The following is a 24,204-nucleotide window of genomic DNA, read 5'->3' as shown; positions in this document are numbered from 1 at the left end:
AGTTCAAGAAGCATAAGTGAATATTTCTTCTTTCTCCAACAGTGCGAAGCTGTTCTTTCTTTTCTTTTGAATTCCTGATAATTACAATCAATACTTGGTTTCACTCTATCACATCTAATAAGAAGAAGCCAGATGGTCTTTCAAATATCTTGCCTCTAATATAAGGAACAAGTTCTGTAATTTGCCAGGTCAGTGGATGCTTAGTAATCTTTTCAAACATATGACTAAATAAAACATGTCCAAGAATATAAATTTTTGATTAACAAACCACTGGTACTAGAGAATGAAACTTTAAAATGATTTTATATTATTTTACATTTGAGCTACATTTTATATTTTATACAATATGGTCTGATAACCATATTGGTGTTGCCTCATAAAATGAATAAGAACAGCAGTGGAAGTTTATGTCAGAGTCAAGTTTCAACTGTAATAAGAGGGACTGCTTACCTTCCGACAGGGACAAGTCATCACCTGGAGACAGCAGGTCTGCCTGTATAGCAAGGCCGTCACGCAGCCACGTGGTAATCTGATTTGTCAAGATAACCTGCAAACAGACATGAAGAAGGAAAATGTTTCAGAATTAAAAGAAGACAAACACAATAGTATCCCAGACAAAAATAAGAATGTATGTACAGACAGGCAACCCTCAACACACACCTTAATACTCAATAATTTCATTTCCTTCCTGAAATCTTTGTATCTACATTACTAGCATCTTAACAGAGCAGTACAGAAAACCATTCCTTTCATGTAATCCTTTCAAAATTACTTAGGGGTTTCACATTACATATCTTCCCTTTCAAAACTACGCCTTTGCTGACAGGAAAAATTGGTAACAGAAAGAGTAAGAATCATAGAATTATAGAATTGGAAGGGTCATGTGTAAGGTAGGTTTAGATAGACTGTATTTTTGTAGGAAGACCAAGAATAAAGGAAAGGAGTGTAGATAGAGCAAGACAAGTACAAAAAAACATTCTCAGGCTGGCAGTACTGCCACAGCTACAACTGAACGATGCATGAAAAATACTGCAATATACATGATTATATAGAGAGTTCTTGATTCAAGATGCTACTGCTTCATCTACACAGTTATGCCTATCCCGGGGGGGGGGGGGGCACAATTAGAGCTATTCCTAACCCCTTGTTCAGTGGCAGCATATGTCTTACATGAAAAAAGACACCAGGTTCATTTCTAGATAGGGTTAAATTCTCTGGGAGCTCTGAAGATGCCAGCCACAGATGCTGGTGAAATGTCAGGAATAAACTCACTCACTCCTGGAACCTTCTTCCCCCGCGAGCAAGAGCCATCACCTCTTTAACCAGCTTCAAAACGGAGCTGAAGACCATCCTGTTCAGGGCAACGTTCCCAGGCATTGCATAATTGTCACTTGCTATTTGATGTTCTTTTGTTGCCTGTTTTATTGAATCATTTCCTGTATTGCTATGTATTTTATATGTATTATCCTACTAGAGAGGCCCCTTCCCCACCACCACTCCCTTTGTGTCGTGTCTTTTTAGATTGAAAGCCTGAGGGCAGGGAACCGTCCAATTAAAAACATTGTATGTACAGCGCTGTGTAAATTTACAGCACTTTATAAATAAAGGTTAATAATAATAATAATAATAATAATAATAATAATAATAATAATCTCTTATAGAACATGGCCACATAGCCCGAAAAACCCACAAAAAACTATGGATGCTGGCCATGAAAGCCTTCAACTTCTTTGGGAGCTGCTTTCAGCCAATGTTGATACAGAACATGAGAAAGGATGTTCTGAGTAGGAAGTCTGCAAAAATATTTTCAACCACCTTGTGTTATATATATATATATATATATATATATATATATATATATATAGTCAGCCCTTCTTATACACAGAATTTTTATACACGGATTCAAGTATCCACGGTATGAAAATGTTAAAAAAAAGTGTAAATTTGAAATATCAAACCTGGATTTTCCATTTTTTATAGAGGACACCATTTTGCTATGTTATAATATTTAATGGGACTTGATCATACATGGATTTTGTTATCCATGGGAGATCTTGGAACCAAACCCCAGTGTATAACAAGGGTCCATTGCGCATATAAAACTAAACTTCTAATAAGAACATTTTGAATGAAATGGCACTCTACTGCTAGTATTCTTCAACCAACTGTTATTTAGAAACATACGGGCTCCAGTTCCCAAGACAATAAACGGCAATCAGGACTAGTAGGCACTATTTTTTTCATTTATTCAGCCAATATTTCATTTATTGATGACAGCAATGTCAGTTTACATTCTAATCCATGCTTCTGCAACAGGAGTATCCCACCAGCAGAGCTGTTTATAACAGGATCCTACCAATGGACAAGAGACCGCATTTCCCCTACTCATTTTGATCCCCCACCATAAAATAAAGAGACCAGACACATAAACTGGATGTAAATAAAAGGGCCTTTATTAGACCTAAAACTTATTTAAACCCAAACTGATAACTGTAAACTTTTGAGACTTTAACTGAGGGTGAAATCCTGATGTGGGTTCAGCTGGAGCCAGGTGTCTTTACCTAGACTACCTCTTCAGCCTTCCATAGGGCGAAAACACCAGACTCTGAGGGCAACCGAATCCTCGGATTGTATCCTCAGCCAGTCATAGGGAGGTAGACATGAGGCACGCTCTCCCAAACCCCCACGAGTTTGTAAGAGAGGGCAAAGCCTCCATATCTTCCCCAAAGGCTGTTTCACGAGCAGCCTCCATGACCCTTGCCATGTAAAGGCTGCCCTGAACCAGACCTTTCGCCTCAATGGGGTGCCTGGGTGCACACCAATTGTTCCCCCATCCCCATTTAGGCCTGGGGAAACCTATTTAACATCCTGTCCTAAGCCAATTATCTGTCCCTAGAAACAGTATGAGGTAGACAAAAAACCCCGGGAAAAGGGGAGAAAATTTCTACCTGGCCCCGAAGCGACTGAACATTTCCATACTGCCCTGAGGCCCCACCTTCTATTATATCCCTGGTCTCAATTCATGGGCGGTCTCAAATATTACACCCAAGCCTATACTGGCAAGCCATTGTTTGGGTGTCCAAATTCCTTAGACCACCCTTGCCCATATATGTTCTCCAGAGGATGTGAAAGCCCTCTGAAACAATGTGGATGACAGCACAGGGAGCCACAGAGAGGAATAGAAAACAATGACAGTCATATCACCTTACTCCTTCCTCCAAAGGAATCTTTCATTGAATCAAAGGAACTCTCTCTCACTAAGATCTCAAATGACCTTTTACAGGCCAAGGCTAATGGCCTTTAGTCTGTTCTTATCCTTCTCGATTTGTCTGCAGCCTTTGACACCGTTGATCACTGTCTCCTAATTGACATACTCTCTGACCTTGGGTTCTCAGACTCTGTTCTCGACTGGTTTAGATATTATTTGTCTGGCAGATCTTTTGCAGTGGTTGCAGGTGGTCAGACTTCATCTCCTGTTCCCTTATCTGTTAGAGTTCCCCAGGGTTCTGTTCTCGGTCCCCTTCTGTTTTCTCTCTACACACTGTCCTTAGGTAAACTCATTAGCTCTTTTGGTTTTTCCTACCATCTGTACGCCGACGACACCCAGTTATATCTTTCCACCCCTGACCTTTCTCCAAGGCTTGAACAGGCTTGAACTGTGTCTTGTCTCACAGCTGTCTCGCAGTGGATGCGCCATCGGCGTTTGAAGCTCAACATGTCCAAGATGGAGCTTCTTGTCTTTCCTCCTAAGTCCACCCTTCAACACTCCTTTTCTGTCTCTGTGGACAACATTTCTATTCAACCAGTCCAGCAAGCCCGCAGTCTTGGTTTTATCTTTGATTCTTCTCTGTCGTGTATCCCTCAGATCCAGACCACAGCCAAGGCTTGTAGATTCTCTTTATACAATATTGCCAAAATCCGACCATATCTCTCCACCTCTACTGCCAAGATCCTGGTCCATGCCCTAGTGATCTCATGACTTGATTACTGTAAACGTCCTCCTGGCTGGGCTTCCTCTTTCTCACCTCCGTCCTTTAATCTCTGTCCAGCATTCAGCTGCACGCATTATCACATCCGCCCACCGCTCTGACCATATCTCTCCTGTGTTGGCATCCCTTCACTGGCTCCCTCTCCCTTTCTGCATTCAGTATAAGCTCCTGCTGTCGATGTTTAAAGCCCTCCATGGACTGGCCCATCCTTACTTATCAGACCTTATTTCTCCTCACTTTCCCACTCGGGCCCTCCGTTCTAGTAGTCAAGGTCTGCTGTCCCAGCCCAGGATTTCCTCTGCCCCATCTCGGATTCACCCCTTTTCACTCACTGCCCCTCACTCCTGGAACCTTCTTCCCCCGCGAACAAGAGCCATCACTTCTTTAACCAGCTTCAAAATGGAGTTGAAGACCATCCTGTTCAGAGAAGCTTTCCCAGGCATTGCATAACTGTCACTTGCTATTTGATGTTCTTTTGTTGCCTGTTTTATTGAATCATTTCCTGTATTGCTATGTATTTTATATGTATTATCCTACTAGTGAGGCAGGCTAACTCCAACAGGCCTCCCTGGAAGAAGATTAACCATCCATTATGAAGCCAAGCCCTCCCTCCAGTCCACCTGCCTTGGTCCAGGCCTTGGAGGTAGAGAGGAACTGCTGGACCTCATCCCCTTCCCCTCCACCACTCGCTTCTCCTTTTGTGTCATGTCTTTTTAGATTGTAAGCCTGAGGGCAGGGAACCGTCCAATTAAAGAGATTGTATGTACAGCGCTGTGTAAATTTACAGCGTTTTATAAATAAAGGTTAATAATAATAATAAATAAAATTCTCTGTTAGAATCAATCACAATTTAAATTAGGTGCATTCTGATCCACCTATTTGTAATGCTTGTTTTCAATCACTGGGTTCCAGCCCAGAGAAAGAAGGTATACTATTGTTCTCTCATGTTTCAACATGGCTCACTACTGTCCATGACCTTAGCCATCCTTTTTATAAATAATGTCAAGCTTGAGTTACTCCTGCACAAGGGAAGAAAATAATAATAATAAAAATAAAGAACTAAAACATCCCCTGAAGAAAATTTGTCTTGTTGATGAATCTGGTCCGATGTCGAATGGATGAAGACGGACATCGGTTATCTCTCCACCGCAAAGCAGAGCGAAGCCTCAAAGATAAACCTCTGGCTTGCCTGGAAGAGTGCCTGGAGAAACAGGTGCCAGATCAAAGAAACAGCACTCTCCAGCTTATCACTCCTAAGAGGGCTTTATTTGTTCTTTGTTTCAAACACATGAGCTATTACTAAAACACCACTGTACAAATCTCACACCAACCGTCACACCACACTATCCCCACACATTATAAACAGCGTCTGGACTTATATACACAATTGCCATGAGGCCACCACTTAGCCCAACCTCTTCATGTACATGTTGCTATGTACCATGCATACCAATTCCTCTTCTGTCTATGACATAGCATATTTACATTTACTAAATAATAAATAAAATAATAAAATTTTTATTTCTATCCCGCTTTTTGCCAGGCAATCAAAGCAGCGTACAAGTTAAAATACATCCATATATATATATATATATATATATATATATATATATATATTGCCCCCCTTAAAACAAGATTAAACAGTATAAGATTAAAAACTACATATTAAAAACCAGTTAATCCAAATAATCATCATCATGGGCAGAGTTCACTAGATGGGAAGTCCTATTCGTGGCCAAGTATTTTATTCTGGGAAGGCCTGCTGGAAGAGATCCGTCTTAATGGCTTTTTTAAAGCTCTCTAGATTGGTAATTTGACAGATCTTGTCTGGCAGGCCATTCCATAAGTTGGGAGCGGCTGCAGAAAATGTCCTCTGGGAAGTCGCCGTCAACCTGGTCTTTAAGGGCTGTAATAAATTCTTCCCAGAGGACCTGAGTGAACAGGGCGGATTATATGGAAGCAAGCAATCCCTAAATAGGTTGGGCCTGAACCCTATATGGCTTTAAAGGTGATAACCAACACCTTGTACTGTGCCCGGAAACTGATAGGCAGCCAGTGGAGTGACTTCAATATTGGTGTTATATGGTCACTCCTAGCTGTTCCTGTGACCAACCTGGCTGCCATATTCTGTACCAACTGGAGTTTCCGGACTAGGCACAAGGGTAGCCTCATGTAGAGCGCATTGCAAAAATCAAGTCTTGAGGTTACCAGTGCATGTTCTACGTTTACTGTACGTGCTGTCCAGCACATTCAACCTTGAGCATTTGGCTGCTGCAATCTAGGCTTCTGCAGACATTGCCACATCTGAACATTTTTACTTTTAATAACTTAACATGTCTTCCTAGCCTAGCTTTTGTCAATATATCTTAGCACTGCTTTCCTAAATGCCAAGTCACACCAATGACATAATTCCTTGGCTAAACATACTGATTGGTTTCTTACAAAATGAACAGGCCAAACAGCATGCACATTTCACTTTCTATGTCTGGCTTGTAATCTAGTGACTTGTTTATTTCAAGATGAAAGCTGGGTCCAGCTACTATGGCCAATTGGGGCAGGGGAGACTGCTTCCCTTGTCCATCTCTGCAGAGGCCCATGCGTGTTTGTACTATAAATCCACACCTGGTTTCTACTTCCAGGGTGACAATTTCCTATCATATCTGAACTTACCCTAAACCCTTGAAGAATGTGTATGCATCACCTTTAGTTCAACTCATGAGTCTTCTGACTGGATCTACACATTGCCTACTCTGTGATTTGTTGGACAGAACAACCAGCTCCTTATTTCCATCTAAAGATTTTCTGCTGGTTTTTGGGGGCATTATTTTATGCATGGCTGATCCCACTCTGTAGACTTCTCTTTCATGAGAGGCTAGACTGCCCCCCCACACTCCCCACTCTCCTTTCACTATCAAGTTAAAGCTTTGTTTAAGCAGGCTGTTGTTTAATTGTCTGAGGGGCTGGACAGATGGGCGGCATGCAGCCACCCCTTTACTGACCAGATCGTGGCTGCAGCAACCACATAATAATAATAATTTAATAATTTGTTTTATTTATATACCACTGTTCCAAAGATCATACCGGTGAACAGCAAGTAAGCTAATTAGCAAGCAAGCCTTGGTCCCATCTGGCCTCCAGAGAGCGCAAAAAGGAACCGGAAAAAGCAGCTCCTTTTTGCGCTCTCCAAGGGGCGCTATAGCTGCGGCTGCACAGCTTAATGATGTCCATTCAGTGCTGCATTGTTTAGATACAGTGCCAAAATTGCATCATCGTGGCGTGCTCTGTGTACACCGACGCATGCCAAAATGGCACCCTGCGGGTAGGGTGTCCTGGCTTCGCCCATAGGCCAGCACAAAGTGCCAGTCTGTATAGCCCCTGAGTCTTCTTATGAGGGGGAGTCCTCTAATTTCAACTTTCATATGTTTTTAATAATTTTATATTGTTTAATGTATGATTTAAAAACAGAAATATTTCAATTGTCTTTTAATTTTATTACTATTTATTTTTAGCTAATTTTATTTATTGTCTGTCACCCATCTTGGGTCTCACACCGGAAGAAAGGTGGCATATAAATCAATTGAGCAAACAAATTTCTGTTTTAATATAACTGGGAAGTCATTTCTACATTATTTATGGTCTGCTGTACTTTAACAGGTATGTTAAAAGATTTGTGTCTCTGTTGTTTCCTCCGATGAATCAGAGGGGTTGAATTTAACTGCAGAATTACAAACACCTAGGTGAGAAAACAATATCTTTACTAGAAGTCAATTCTGACATGGACCACTTTGCCTCTTAAAAAGAAAAACAAAAAACTTCCATGAACAATTTTAAGTGAAAGATGGGGTGTCAGTTTAAAATACAATATACCGTATATACTCGACTATAAGTTGACCTCATGTGTAAGTTGAGGGCAAGTTTTGGGGCCAAAATTATGGATTTTGATATGACCCATAGACAAGTTGAAGGTAAAACTTAGGGGCATGTAATGAAGGACATAAAGGACAAAGTAAAGGAAAACAATGCCAAAGAACTTACAAATTCCAGCGGGCATAACTGTTTGTGCACATATTAAAGGCTGGATGGATGAGAGAATAGAAGGGGATCAGTGCTTCCAGGGCAAATTAAAATCTTGCCTTTCACCATAGGGGTGTGTGTGTGTGTGTGTGTGTGTGTGTGTTAAAATACAGTACTTACATTGACATATATATATTATACCTAGCCAATATAATATAAAGGAGCACATATGTATAGAAACTGTGCATCTAAAATGGAAAGCCCATATGTCAGTCCAAATATACATATATCTGGAAATAAATATTGATTGTGGGGCATTTTACACCCAGGAAGGTGTGCAGATATAAAGCCTCACTTAATCTTTTGGTAAGGAGGATAGGGAGAAGAGCCCTGGTATCCTCAGTTCTCTCTGTGTCCAATTCAGAGGACAAAGCAGCATCTTGCCTTTCCTCCAAGCTGCCTGGCTGCTGCTGCTGCAATCTGCCCTCACTAACCTGGAGTGCAAAGAGTACCAGAAAATGGCAGCCTGACATTAGGGAGGCTCAGAAGTTGGGTCTCAGTAGGCCCACAGATTCTGCACGTACCTGCTATGTCCAATGCTAGGTAGTATCCATTGTGTTGGAACATTGGAATTCCAATGTCAAATAGATTATTTTGGGATTTCTCTGGCATTTCTAACTGAAATGTAAGAAAGGTTTCCATATTTGATGGACAGCGTGCCCTTCCTTTCCATGAGGGATCCATTCTGGATCCCCTCTGCGTAAGGGAAATACTATGTACGCTGGAGCCCCATTGAAAACAATGGGGCTCATACCCACAGCGTGGTGCCATTGCCTCTTCCGGTGTGTGGCTTTCAGAGTAAGCTGAAAGCCACATATGGTGCGCCAGCATATGACGTCAGCTCCTGACAGAATACAGACCATAACCTAAAAATGCCCCCCCCCCCCCACCTCACCCTATTGTAGGCTTATGAGCTTTTTGGTTGTCTAGAAAATGTGAGTCGTTACTTGACTGAACTCTATTTCAAACCACACTCTATTGTACACACAGCAATTTTTATGTCTCAAGAAGCTATAAATATATACCATGGTAACGACATGTGCAACTACAGGTAACTTTGAGATCACTTTGAGATAAATACTTGCTTGCTATAAATTGAGGATCATCACTAAAAACTACCACTGATCTCAATAGTGTATTTTCTCATTACAGAACATGAGCTCTCCAGAAGTAACACCCTTGGTGAATCACCACAGGATTGCTTCCATTCTGCCACTGTCAATACTTGGCCAAGTGTATGCATACATAAAGCCTGAAACAGCACCAAAGACCCAGACACAAATGCCTAATTTACACAATTCCTAACAGTGCTGTGGAAGTGCGATCTAAACAACAATGACAATCCAGACAATTACAACTTGTCTAATAATGGGTAAAAAATAATGGAGTGCATTCATCATGGAAGCAGACTCTGTTGCCACCAATATTTCATTCCTGCCAGTGCACCGGTTCCAGACTTCAGGAGGACAGAGACGTGAAGGAAGAACCAACAGAAATAGATGTAAAAGCCAAAAGGAGCCCTGGTGGCGCAGTGGTTAAATGCCTGTACTGCAGCCATTCACTCGAAACCACAAGGTTGCGAGTTCAAGACCAGCAAAAGGGCCCAAGCTCGACTCAGGCTTGCATCCTTCCGAGGTCGCTAAAATGAGTACCCAAACTGTTGGGGGCAAATTAGCTTACTTGCTAATTAGCTTACTTGCTGTTCACCGCTATGATCTTTGGAATAGCGGTATATAAATAAAAAAAACAAAAACAAAACAAACAAAGAATAGGATACATTTTAGATTAATGTACAGCCTGAGCACACATCCACATTTCAGCCTGGTATAATGTTTTTATTGGCTGATGTTTGTTCTGATTACATTATTCACAAATGTCAAATGAACCCATGAGTGATGTGGTCATCTCAAATTTGTTCCAATATAAACTCTGTACTGTTCCATTGTGTGCTTTGTTTATGTCACTCGCTTTATAAAAAAGTAACTACAGCACAGTTAAAATTTTCTGCTTAAAGCCTAAGTATTGTAACTCATAGCCCACTTCACTTAGAAAAATAAATAAATTCTACTAGTTTCCAAATATAAACAAAGCAAAATGCCTAAATGGCAAACAGCTGCAAAAAGATGAAGATATTGGTACTGGAGGGTAGTGTCAAGTACATTTGTTCTATCTATTCTGATTCCAATTTTCTTATTCTTTTTTTCTAAAATTTTTTTACACAATTCCTAACAGTGCTGTGGAAGTGCAATCTTACATAAATGACAATGACAATCCAGACAATTACAGCTTGTCTAATAATGGGTAAAACAATGGAGTTGATTCATCACAGAAACAGACTCCATTGCCTCTCCACCCCACCTCCACACCTCTCTCTCTCTCTCTCTGGCTTTGCTTCGTGAACGAAGATTCAGGAAGGACTCATCCCGCGCTTTGTACAAGCGTGTTGATGACTAAAAAGGCCAATCCGGGATAAACAGGTCTGGTTGCAGAAAGTACAGTGGAAAGTCTCCTTGGGTGATGTTTCCGGGTTGTAGTTCTTTCTGCGTTGTCGTTTCTCTTCGAGACTCGTTCGGCGTAAGCTTTCGAAAAAGGCTGCAGCATTGTGAATAGTGCGTCTCCATGCCTCCCGATGTGAAGCCAGGGCGGACCACTGTTGGTGATCATTTTGGCTGAGCCTGAGATGTTGTTTCAGGGAGTCCTTGTATCTCTTCTTTGGGGCGCCCCTCTTACACTGACCCGTGGCGAGTTCACCGTAGAATACTATTTTTGGGAGGCGATGGTCCTACATCCTAGAAACACGTCCCGCCCAGCACAGCTGCATCCTCAATAGCATGGCCTCAAATGCTGGTGATCCCTGCTTGCTCAAGGACAGCAACATTTGTCACATAGTCAGTCCAGTGTATATTTAGAATTGTGCGTAAACAGAGCTGATGAAAGCGTTCAAGGAGTTGTAGGTGTTGGCGATAGGTGACCCATGTTTCAGACCCGTAGAGAAGAATAGACAGTACAATGGCTCTATACACACTGATTTTTGTGCTTCACCTCAAGTGTTTGTTACTCCAGACTCTTTTGTGAAGCCTTCCGAATGCACTATATGCCTTTGCTAATCTGTGATCGATCTCTTTATCAATCTTGGCGTCTGAGTAGATGATGCTTCCCAGGTTGGTGAACTGCTGGATGGACTTAAGCACAGATGTGCCTATAGTGATGTGAGGATGGTAGTGTTCTTCCTGTGGTGCCGGCTGGTAGAGAACTTCCGTTTTCTTCAGACTGACTTCCAGTCCAAAGAGCTCTGCAGCTGTAGCAAAGCAAGATGTTAGGCGCTGCAGAGCTGCTTCCGTATGGGCAACGAGGGCAGTGTCGTCAGCAAAAAGCAGCTCACGGACTAGATAGTTTAGAGTCTTAGTGCGGGCCCTCAGGCGGCTTAAGTTAAACAGGCTATCATCAGTACAGTAGCGTATATAAATGGTGTCTTCTTCTTTGAGATCTGCCGTAGCCCTTTGAAGCATCATGCTGAAGAAGATTGTAAATAGAGTTGGTGCAAGAACACAACCTTGTTTCACACCATTAGTTATTAGAAAGGGCTCCGAGAGAGCGTTGCCATATCTGACTTGACCTTGCTGGCCTTCATGTAGCAGGATGATCATTTGGAGGAATTTGGGGTGGCATCCTAGTCGTTCCAGGATCTGCCACAGATCTTTTCTACTCACAGTGTCAAAGGCTTTGGTGAGGTCAACCAATGTTAACATAGAGTCCTTTGTCCTGCTCTCTACATTTCTCTTGCAGTTGTCTAAGGGCAAATACCATGTCTGTAGTGCTCCTATTAGCTCTAAAGCCACATTGGCTTTCAGGAAGAAGTTCTTCTGCAATAGCAGGAACTAATCTGTCCAGCAGTATACTTGCAAGGATTTTCCAGCAAGGGAGAGCAGTGTTATACCTCGATAGTTTGAGCAATCTGATTTTGCTCCTTTTTTCTTGTACAGGGTGATGATGACTGCATCTCGGAGATCTGATGGCAGTTCGCCTTTTTCCCAGCAACTCACAAAGAGCTCATGGAATTTAGCATGGAGTATGTGACCTCCGTGTTTCCAAGCTTCAGGTGGAATTCCTTCAATCCCGGCAGCCTTGCCGTTTTTCATCTGCTGTATGGCCTTAACGGTTTCTTCCAAAGTGGGAGCTATGTCCAATTCCATCTTCATCGGTTGTTGTGTCATATTTTGAATAGCTGAGTCTTCTAAAGAGGCTTTGGAAATGTTCAGCCTATCGGTTCAGAATGGAAGCTTTATCTGCGATTAGTGTTTGACCATCTGTACTGTATAGGGAGCTTTGGATCTGATATGTAAGTCCAAACACTGCTTTAAGAGCTTCGTAAAATCCTCTGGAATCACCCAGATCTGCACAACGTTTTGTCTTGTCTGCTAAATTGATCCACCACTTGTTCTGAATGTCTCGGAGTTTTTGTTGGAGTTGACTACATGCGAGGTGAAAGGCTGCTTTATTACATGGCAAGATGGCTGGGCGAGGTGTGCCTGGTGAGCAGTTCTCTTCTTTGCCAACAGCTCCTGGATCTCTTGGTTGTTTTTATCAAACCAGTCTTGGTTTTTCTTGAGGGAGAATCCAAAGGATTCTTCAGCAGACTGCAGGATGCTGTTTTTGATATGTTGCCAAAGCACTGTAGGAGAAGAGTCTACAGGATGGTCTTCAAGTTTTGTTAGCAAATTTGCCTGGAAGTTGTCTCTCGTGGCAGTTTGTTGAAGATTGTTGACTTGGAGTCTCCTCTTTAGGATGCCACCCCTCTTAGGTTTAAACTTAAAATGAAGATTTAGTTTACATCTTACAAGGTGATGATCTGTTTGACATTCTGCACTGGGCATCACTCAGGTATGACGGACATCATGAATATTTCTCTGGCGTACTAGAACGTAGTCAATGAGGTGCCAGTGTTTGGATCGGGGATGCATCCAGGTTGTCTTCAAGCTGTCTTTCTGCTGAAAGATGGTGTTTGTAATAGTCAGCTGCTGTTCTGCAGAAAACTCTAGCAGGAGGCATCCATTATCATTACAGATTCCAACACCATGCTTGCCTAAAACACCTTTCCAGGCTTCGAAGTTCTTTCCTACTCTGGCATTGAAGTCACCAAGGTTAATGATTTTGTCTTCTGCCGGGACTTTTTGTATAAGGTGGCATAGGTCTGAGTAGAATTTGTCTTTCTCTGCAAGGTCGGCTTGCATAGTTGGGGCATATATACTGAAGAGAACAACATGTGGGAGGAGTAAGGAGATAATGCGATCAGAGTGTCCTGTTGGCAAGGTTTCGAGTTTGGAGGCAATGGAGTTTTTGATCATAAAGCCTACACCTGAAGGATGTTTTTCAGTTTTGGGTTTGCCAGACCAGTAGAGTGTGTAGCCAGCACCGTGTTCTTTAAGGATGCCTGTGGAGACGAACTTCACTAAGAGCAGTGATGTCAATGTTAAGTCATGCCAGTTCATGGGCTATTAGAGCAGAACGACGCTCAGGACGTCCACCATCTGTAGAGTCTTGCATGGTTCTGATGTTCCAGCATGCAAGCGTTAGTCTATTTGCAGCTTTGGAGGCTGGTGTGTGCCTTTGTGTCTTTGTCTTTGTTTGTCCACATCAGAAGATGCCCGTTGGCTGCGGCTAGCCAACCGGGTAGTTGGGGATGAGCTTTTGTTAGGCCACCTTTTCTAGGCCCCTCTACATATGGAGTAAGCAGTGCTCTCCTTAAAAAAGGCTGCTTGGCCATTCAGGATGCTGCTGAACGAGACTGTCATCCCCAGGTCAGTCTCAAGCAACCAAAGTCCTGAACCACCTGCATGCAGGGTTGGGTCTGCGGCTTCCACCTGCCGTTTCGTCCCTCGCCTATCGCTACAGGGCTTTTTCGGAGATTGGATGTATCCTTTGAGCCTGTGCAATGGATTTTTCTGGTGGACCGCAGCGTGTACAGAACTGGTCTCACCCTTTAAACCAGGGGTTCAACTGCTGAGGCCTTGACAAGCATGGACGGTGGCAGCGAGGTCCTCAGGTCGTAGATTTGATTAGAGTTTCCTTCTCTTAGATGGTTGACCTTACAGGGTTAGACAAGCACCATCTGCCTGGGTTTGGGATTAGTTTTCCTTCTCCTAGGATGGTTGCCATAAGGCTAGAAAGCCCATCCTGACCTTTGGCGCTCTTGGTCAGACCCTTCGGTTGTGACCTGTCTGGCATGAGAGGCCCTACCGGTGGCTATTATACCACCGCCAGCATAGCTCACAATTTCATTAGGGTACGCAAGCCTCTCCCAGTCATATGTATATAACGTAAAAAGGTAAAAGTTTCCCCTTTGATAAGGTTGTCAAGTTGTATCCGACTGTAGGGGACGGGGCTCATCTCCATTACTAAGCCAAGGGAGCCAGCATTATCAAAGATGACTCTGTTATCATGTGGCCAGTATGACTGCACAGAAAGCTGTTACTCTTCCACTGAAGTGGTACCTATTTATCTAATTGCACTTTTACATGCTTTCGAACTGCTCAGTTTGCAGAAGCTGGAACTAGTGATGGGACCTCACTCCATCATTCAGCACTTTGGCCTTGAACTGCCGGTCGTCAGAGTCAGTGTCTTAACCACTGAGCCATCACGTCCCAGAAAATCACATACACATTCTGAAAGTCATATAAACACCTACAGAGCTGCACCAGACAAAACCTGACCCATCAGTTGAGAAGGGAAATAGAAGTCATTGCAGCTCCTCTGCCAACTCTCAGCGCCCACAAGAAAGTGGATTTTCTTCCCTTTCAATTGTATATAGTTACAGTTGCTGCAGCTACACTTTCAATCTTTCAATCATATATTACTTTCAACTGGTCTTGAATGAACAGGAATAGAGACAATACTCAATTAGAGTTAGATATGGGCAAGAGCTCTCCTAAGAGGGCAAATAGGGCATTTCTACTCAGTTCATTGAGTACAGGAGTGAGTGGCCAACAGCAGGTTTTAAGTGACACAGGCCACCTTGATACAGGTTTAACAATGTGATCAGTGGAACATATTCTTTCCACTCACTTTTTTGCATGATCAAAGCAACAATGGAGAGGGGACTAGAATTCTCCATTCACTCCATGTTGTTTAATCTCTGTTTGCAACCTGAATGGGGCTAGCATTAAAAACAAAAAACTGTCAGACTTCAGCTTGTAACTGTCAGTTTGTAGAGAACTCCCCTTCTATAAGTTGCATGAAAAGTAGTATCATGTGGCTTCTCAGTTGACTTTATATTCTTAAACTGACATAAAGAAGGAATTACTATATAAAATATGTAAGCATAATTTGATATAAAGTATTTCAGCATGGATATCTTCCATTACAAAACAGTGAGCATTGATCAGGCAGATGTGAGTTGCCCTGGAGGATGCAATTTTTGTTATTAGTTTATATCAGTGCCAACAATGTTTCATATCAGTTGAATTTAGCAGCAACTTTCATTTGGTAGAAAAAGTCAATCTTCAGCAGAACGGCAACCACTAGCAAAGGAGTGAGAAGAATATGGACCTTGGGCCACATGCGTCAGAATGCTGTTCTTGTGTCTCCTAGCACTCACCTAGACTTGGCTGCTTTACACATTTGTTGGCAAGTTTATGCCATTTTTCTTTCAGAACCAGAAATGATGTGGGCTACCTCTATATAAAAAATTGATCCATAGATCAGCTAAAATGCTACACCCAGGTCCCAAAATCTGTTCTGGAGGTCTGAGGAATCCTACAGTTTAGATTTGGTGTGTGTGGGTGTGGGTGTGGGTGTGGGTGTGTGTGCTGGGGAAGGAAGGTCTCTTCTGTGAACTAAAGTCTTTTCTTGTGGTTTTTGGGTGTATCCCATTAGTACTGTATTTCTCACACTTACTTGCCTCTTGTCTTTATTTCTGCATACAAGACTGCAGAGGAATGACACGGGTGGTAGACTTTGGTATTGAAATGTAAGCCTGCTTTTAACAATCAGACTTCTTGTCTCTCCTAAACATGTAAGGGCCATTAATTGTTCACAAACACACACACACACACACACACACACACACACACACACACACATATATATATTCTAAATTGTAAGTTACCTAGTAACTAGTATAAGAAAAAGGTGTTGGAAATATCAGAGTAACAGCAGAATTCATGTATCAGAATGTACATACTCTCACATTTTTATCTATCTGTGCGACAAGCCCATTATTTTAAGAGTTTTAAGCAGAAACCCAAGTAATTGTCTGCTTATATGATTAGCACACTTGCCGCTTAAAGGTTGTGTATGTGCATGGGAGAGATGGGATTGATGCTGTTTTTGTTGACCTTGCAGTGATATATGCATGTACGGAAGAGGGCCAGACTGGCATTGCTAGACAATTTAGCACAGCCAAAAATAAAACAGCCAGAGCAGACTAGTTTAGGATAATGGCTTATACATTTAGGTGGCGAAGTGTTCACTGTATAAATTAACAAGAGCAAAGATGTCTATAAGAATGGTTTCTTAAACACTTTTAGCAATGTTTTTCTATAAATTTATTATAGTTATTGATTTATATTTAAAATTAGCATGCTATCATCTGAAGTAAATGACACCTAAATGCTCCATTATTACCTCTAGTACTAGAGCTGTCTTCTGTGGAACCTGGGCAAAAAGAGGCAGTTGCACTCATGCCCTGTTTGCAGGCTTCACACTGGCCTTTTGTCTGACCCACAGTGACTTTTCTTATGTTCCTAGAGGGAGGATTATATTCCTTACTCAAAGATATTTATTACTTGAAGATCCCTTCAAGAAATCTACTTTTTGGCCTAATGATTGGCCATTTACATGCACTAAAACATCACAAACAAATCTTCCTACCCGTAGTTTCATACTAACTCACAGCAGGGCCCACATTTGGAATACTGAACTCAATGCTGTCTTCTAACAATCAACTCTGGTCTGGAAACAAATGGCTGTAGAATGCTGTTAAGTATACTTTGCACAAGCTGTGTGCAAAGTAGTTTCCTTTCCATCCTCTATCTGTCCTTTCTTTAAAGTCCTCTATGTAATAGTGTTTGCATCTACAAAATGCATATCTTGATTAGTCAATTAGCTATCATTCAGAATTGTCCTATGGAATGACTCGATACAGACTATCTAGTTTACTTATGACAGTTCACATTTTTCAGGCAAAGAATCTTCATTCAGAAATTTGTGCTTTTATTCAAAACTTTCTAGAGGATAAGAAAAGCATGTTTAAACTAACCCATAAGCCCTGGGAGTCTGGCAGGATGTGGAAGAGGCAAGGCAATCTGATCCACCCTGGCCTATGGGGATGTCTTGCACATGTCTCTCCAAACAGGTTTATACAGGCAGCAAAAGCAAGGGCTGTTTGGATATGAAGAAGTCCCTCCAGGCACGTAGACTTTTTTGGTGGAGCAGAACAACACAGGGGGCAGGAGGTTTCGAAGGTTACGTTTGTGTTGGCTGCGTTTCTTGCTCATACTGAAGGAAAGGCAATACCCAGAGGCTATTTCTGGGTGGTGGTAGTTTCAAGTTGAAGACATGTAGCAGCTTGGAACTAGCACATTTTTTAATGTTGTTTTGTGTCCCCCCCCCCTTGTTGTAGAACTCTTATTAATATCTTGCGATTATTTTTAAGCTTTTGGCATAAACTTGCATACATGCCCTGCTCTTCCCAGAAAGCTTTTAAAAGGGAATTGCATAACTTGGTACTTTTCCTCTCTGAAGCAAAACTAAATAGAGCGCCTAGTTTGCACCAATCTTTAGTTCTTTGCTATTAATTCTCTGTGCTTTGTCTTCTGATTTATACAAAATCTGCACTGCCTTTTTAAGAAGTTGTATTAGAAGCTACCTTCTGGCAGTGTTTGACCACAGGAATCAGGTACACATGGAGCAGAATTAACCAGTTCTATAACATGAAGGTCAAAGTCAATCAAAGACAAAGGCCTCTTTGGAGGATATGCTCAAATTATGATGCAGGTATGAAGCAGGAAGGAAAATGGGAAGTAGATAGGAAAATTTACCACTGGAGACACAGCCAGCCTAGGAGCTGTCAAACTGGAAGACATTTGGAACATGATTAAGGAGTGCTGTTTTTTAGGCAAACACTCAGGTCTAGGTTAGCAGCATTTCTACTAGGTGAAGAAGAAGCAATAGCATGCTTTATGATTAAAGCCATGTGGTTGATATCTTTTAGGACTTCCTGTGACCCCAGGAAACTCACTCTAAAGAACATCAGTAAGGTTATATAGAGCAGGAAGCTCCAAGGCTCTCCTTGCCTTTTTTAATTTCTAGAAGCTCCTGATATTCATGTAACAGTAAAGATCCAGACACCATTTTGACAGCAAACAAACACCAAAGCAAGGGGGAATAGGTACTGTCACAGGAAAATCATGGAGAATTATTGGGATAACCTAGAACTATAAGTGGGCTGTACAAATATCCTCTTTTGAATTGAAAAATCAATCTCCTGTCAAAAGGTTCTGCTCCCAAACTGGAGAATATCCTTAGAAGCTCTCATTCCACCTCATGTATGTTACTACGGACAGACACCCTAATTATTTTAAAGAAAAGAAAGCTACTAGAAATCCATGGTGTTCCTCTGTCCCTTAGGTGTGGTAAGGTTGTTACTTTGGATTTTTTTTTTAAAGATGGGGAGGAATGATGTTGATTATTGAGGTCGGATATACCTCATCTTCCCTGTGGTATAGATGCCACTGGGATCACAAGCAAAGTAACTGTCTGCTTGCTTAGCTACTTGTAAAATCATGACCAGGTGCTTGAGGCCATTTTCAGCAATGCTAGGGCAAACCTGTATTATTAAGGATTTCCCCAACATGGTTGAAAATCAGCCAAGTCATGGAACGACTGCAGCCAGGCAACACCTTTGCCATCTGACACCTGAACTGCGTTATTACATGCTTTTAAAACATACATGGACAGTATCTTTTCACTCTTAAATCTGAATGATAAGCACCAAACTGAATGATTGCATCAAACTCTTCATAACTGTTTAGCACTATTCATAAAAACAATACCTTGTGTGAGGAATTTGGCTATACAGCAGCAGTTCTCAACCAGTGGGTCGCAGCCCCTTTGGGAGTCGAATGACCCTTCCACAGGGGTCGCCTAAGACCACCGAAAAACACATATTTCCAATAGTCTTAGGAACTGATTTTATGGTTTGGGGTCACCACAACATGAGGAACTGTATTAAAGGGTCACGGTGTTAGGAATGTTGAGAACCACTGCTATACAGGTTATGTAGCGGGTGATCATCTTGCAAATCAAACATTGGCTCCTGCATACTGCAGGATTTGGACATGGTTCCCATATACAGGTACATCTGAACAATCAGCATGAGTACTACGGTTCCTACACTTTTAGCAATTTTGTAAAAATACAAAAAAGGGGGTGAGAGAAAAAGCTGCTTGCGAGAGGGAGGCTTGTTCCATTCTCTGCCCTCTCTCTGACCTAAATCCCTCCCCTGAACTTGACCATTCTTTCCTCCCGCTCCTCCCTCCTCCTCCTCCCCCTTCACCTCGATGAAAGGGAGGCATGTTCCGCCCTCTGCCCTCCCTCTGACCTAGTCCCTCTTCTGCAAATCTGTAAACAGTGTACATTTAGTCAGTATGGAAACATAGCATGCTAGATAGATGGTAAATGAAAATAGGGCTTCTGTACCTATAATAGCTGTGTAGAATGGAATTTTAGTAGGTGTAGTTTCCTTGACAAGTTTCACTTGTTGAAATGTCTTCTTTAACACAATTGCTAAAAGTGTAGGAACCCTGTTTCTTTTGAACCTGCTTACCTGAGACCTTGGTCAGAGCTTTAAGGGGTATGGAATTATTAGGTTATAGGGTTGCTTATGTATAATATTTATATACAAAGAAATATAATTGCTTTATCATTCTTATCCTTTTGCAAACCAAACTCAGAAAATACAGTATCATCTTAAGAAAGTTTTATTGTGGCATAATAATATTAAATTAATTATTAAATATTAAAACTAAGACTAAGACTGTCCAGTAAATTTTGAGATTTCTGGTTTATCATACATTGCTTTATCATACAAATGCAGTTCAGTACCTGTGCATGAGACAAAAGTGATGTTTGCAACGAATTAAAAATGCCTTTTCTATGTTGGATTTGACTCAGTAAATTAAGTGGAAGCACTTACAAGACCAGATGTTTTCAAGATACTGGACATTTGATAGAGAAAACTATCTGTACAATTCTGATCCTTCAACAACTCAGCCAGGGCTTTACCCTCTACTGTGAATGCCAGTTCTCGTAACATAAGCATGGAAGAATTCTAATGTGACAGCATAATTTCCATGGTTATATCAGTTAGAAATATTTTTACTCCTAAAGTCTCACATTGCTTGGTTGCACTAATATCTCCAACCTTCCTTTAAATACCCTTACATGTGACTGTATAAAGACTAATAATTCTTCTGAAAACTGCTAATATCACAATGATTTACTGTGAGCCTTGATGAGGTAATGGGCAACTGTTCAACCATGTGTGGGAAGCTGTTATTAATGCTCATGAAACAGATTTTACCTGAGCAGAGCCCAGACCTTAAGGAAGCTGCTAATCCAATGTCTAGTCTAAGTTATGCGTTGTCAGTAACCACTGCCTTCCTCTCACAGCAGGTGCCGGCCTGAATACAGCTGCTCTCCCAGTGCTCAGGTGACCACTGCTTTTTGCCACAGTTCAACATGGGAGCAACCATCTCATCACTATTGTATCTAACTTCCCCGTTTTTCTATTGTGTTTATCTGTCATGATGCATTGGCAAATGTCTTCACAATGTTCCTAGTTCTGCCATGCACTTCCATTTATCAAAGTTCAACTAAGGGAACCATTGTTTCAACCAATTGCCAACTATCCGAGAATGTAGAGCAGCACTGCTGCCTCTACATGCACACTGGCATTTCTGGGCAGGATAACCTTGTAAGTTTAGGGATTTGAGATGCCCAGCCATTTTGCCAGACACAAATGAAATTGCTGACCTTAAAGAACTTTAAAAAAAAAAAAAGCCTCTTATCCTGTAATAGCCAAGGGACTACTCCATTTGAATGCAAATAACTACTATCTTAACCTCATTATCTCCAGCTTTGTTGCTGGAGCACACTAATAACACTAAGAAACAACATAAACTAATAAGGGGGAGAGTCATTTTAGATTATTTCTCCCATCTCAACTGGAATCATTTAATAAGTATTTTCCTAAATTATGTACCATGTGAAATGAGGAATTTTATCCTGTTATCATAATAAACAGCCATTTCATGTGAGGTTTCCCCTCTCCTTTTGGTGCATTCCAAAGTCTTTGTACCTTTGCTGGTTACTGATTGCTGGTTCAGTACTATGTACCCTTTAATTTTGCAATAAGCCAACAAGGAGGCTGTGACCACAAGTTTACAGAGAATGGTTTATTTACTCAACCAGATTTGCATGGAGGAAAGAGTGAGATTTAATAGTTTCAGTGTGGTCCTGGGGAGGGCAGAAGATGTGCATTTGAGAACATGCACTGTAAAAATAGTTTGCTTACTCTTCTGCATGGAAACACCTTTAAAATAATGTGAAGTCAAAGACTTTCACTTTTAAGACAGTTTATGGAATGGCTCTGTTTTAGAAATCTCAGGGGCTACAGGTTTGCACAGTGTGTGTAGAAGCCAAGGTGACTGTACATTGGGAAGTACTTTGGATGTTGCTTTTCCAGGATGCTTTAAAAAAGCTTTAGTCTGTCAACATATGAATTTGCTGTTGTGCAGAAACCATCAGCAGGAATGTGAGATGCAGTGTGGGCTTATGCTCAAAGTAAACTAATTTATTACATTTGTACCCTATCTTTCTGCCTTTAAAAAAAATCATTTACATTCAGAAGGGATCTCAGATACATAAATAATGTTCCAGTATAACAAAAGTAGGAAAATAAAAACATGAAAGGGAAATAGCCACATCAGTTGTAACTTTCTATAAAGGCTGAACAAATGCCCAAATATGAATCTATTTGTAAGTTTCACCCATACGTCATTCTCCACCTTTCTTTCCCAAAATGGGAGTCAGAGTGGGCGACAGTCAAATCAAATATGAGCCTGCCTATGGTTTGAGATCTTCTGGGGAGGTTCTCTCTCATCACCCTCACAGAAGAGGACCTGGCTGCTCCCATGCACTGTAACTCCCTTTCTAGAGTGGACACACTGGCCCACTCCTTGGTATCCTCCCATAGCCAGGTGAAGACTTCATGTTTCAGCAGGCATTTGAACATTTACTGCTCATAGGGACAGAGGCTTTAATAATGTGATGTACTGTCTGTATTTTTATGTTCACATTTTAATGGGTATGCTTTTAATTCTATTGATAGTTTAATTATATTTTAACTTTTACATGTCGTGTACTTTTATCTATATCTCATTTCAACTTTTGTAAGCTGTGTTGAGTCTTAGGGCTGGGAAGAAGGTACAATGTGGAATAAAGTGAAAATTATTTTTTAAAATTAAAACTTACAGTCAACCCCCCCCCCTCTCTCTTGTTAATGTGTGTGTGTTTGCAGATCTTTGTTTTGGATCTGCCCCAGTCACACCTAAAGCAAATATGTGATTTAAAGCACCTGAGAGATGTGTCCAGCCTGGCATTTTTCCTTCTAAATATTTTCACACCGGCAACTCATTTTCCATCAGCTAGGATCTTTTTTAATATCTGAGTGGGCATGGACAGTGAAATGGATTGCAGAGATAAGTGTGATGGGTAAGGAATCCAACACTCCCTATTCATGCATCCCTTTGGTACTTTGTATGCCTTTCCACCTGTCCTTTCAAATGTGATGGGGATTCTGCTGCCTATTTTCAGCCTATCTACTGTTATACATTTTGTGGTTCTCCACTGTCCCAATTTTAAATAATGTAGGTTAGGCTGAAAGATAGTGTATGGCCTAATGGCATTCAGTGGGTTTTATGGCCGAGGGTCAAACTACATGTAATATTAATCACATAGATGTGCCCTGAAATTTAAAAAAAAAACCAATAGCAACATGTGGCCAGCATGCAATCCCAACACAGACTGGAAGCCTAATGTGGAGGATATTTGTTGAATAATATAAAACATTCATGACTGGAAAGTGTGCTGCCGAAATATCAGTTTGGGTTATCTTGAGAATGGCCCCTTGAAAAGCTTCAATACCAGAATCTCACCATAATTAATTCTACTGTTTGATTTCTAGAGAACCATATGTAGAACATATGAACACTATTTTATTTACATCCAGCAATTATATGGGGTTCCTCAGGGCTCCTATGAGGGAGATTGATCAGATCTATATGTGTTTGGCGTCAGCCTATGTTGCAGCACAAGATGCTCCCAGATGACTCATTGAGTCTCCAACAGAGTAAGTGGAATGATAAGTTAATTACGTTAGAATGTTGTGTGAAACAAGCATCGGTATTTGTACTTCACTGCAAAGTAAAACATATGTTCCAATTAATGCTGTTTTCCAAGGATCATCAAAACAAGTATTAACTAGAAAACAGTTTTGCATTTTAAAAATTAATAATACAAAATCCCTTCAGCTATTGGCTTTCGCTCAGGATTTAGGAGATCTGACAAAATGAAATTTGACATTGTGCCCAGAAAAGTTGCCACAATTTAAGTTCTGCATACATTTATCTCATCATAAGTGTATTGGCAATTTCATACATGTGCAACTAGGAGGTCTGTTTCCATGTTACTTGCATCTGTTTTCATATGAAAAGATAGTTACTGCATATACCCATGTATAAGTCTAGAAATTTTAGTCAAAAGAAATTGACCCAAAAAAACTGGGCTGACTTATCCACGAGTCAGTGTAAGTACTGTACTTTAACTCTTACCAAAAAAGGAAAGGTGAGAGCTTAATCTCTTCTCGAAGCACCTAAAAGAAGCATCAACCACCTCTGCTATCTCATTCTTCCAGCCTTTAGGGTGAGCACAAACAGTTATGCCTGTCAAGATTTTAAAAGCTCTTTAGCATAGTTTTCCTTTGCTTCATCCTTTACATCCTTTGGTACATGCTGCTAAGTTTTACCCTCAACTTATCATCCATGGGTCGTATCAAAATCCTTAATTTTTGTCCCAAAACCTG

General features: G+C 41.2%; 1 protein-coding gene across 1 annotated transcript in view; it reads right to left on the bottom strand.

Moving 5' to 3' along the window:
- RAD51B (RAD51 paralog B) overlaps window positions 1-24,204 on the bottom strand; it is a 456,146-nt gene that overhangs the window by 298,669 nt on the left and 133,273 nt on the right. The window contains exon 9 of the mRNA XM_089521731.1: window positions 451-547. Within this exon, the coding sequence (XP_089377857.1) occupies window positions 451-547 (97 nt within the window). The remainder of the gene's footprint in view (window positions 1-450; window positions 548-24,204) is intronic.

Source organism: Sceloporus occidentalis, unplaced genomic scaffold (assembly GCF_023333645.1).
Source record: "Sceloporus occidentalis isolate IW3139 unplaced genomic scaffold, rSceOcc1.0.p SCAF_4, whole genome shotgun sequence".
NCBI classification, from domain to species: domain Eukaryota; kingdom Metazoa; phylum Chordata; class Lepidosauria; order Squamata; family Phrynosomatidae; genus Sceloporus; species Sceloporus occidentalis.
The sequence above is the reverse complement of the archived record's forward strand: the minus strand, read 5'-3'. Positions and strand labels throughout refer to the sequence as shown.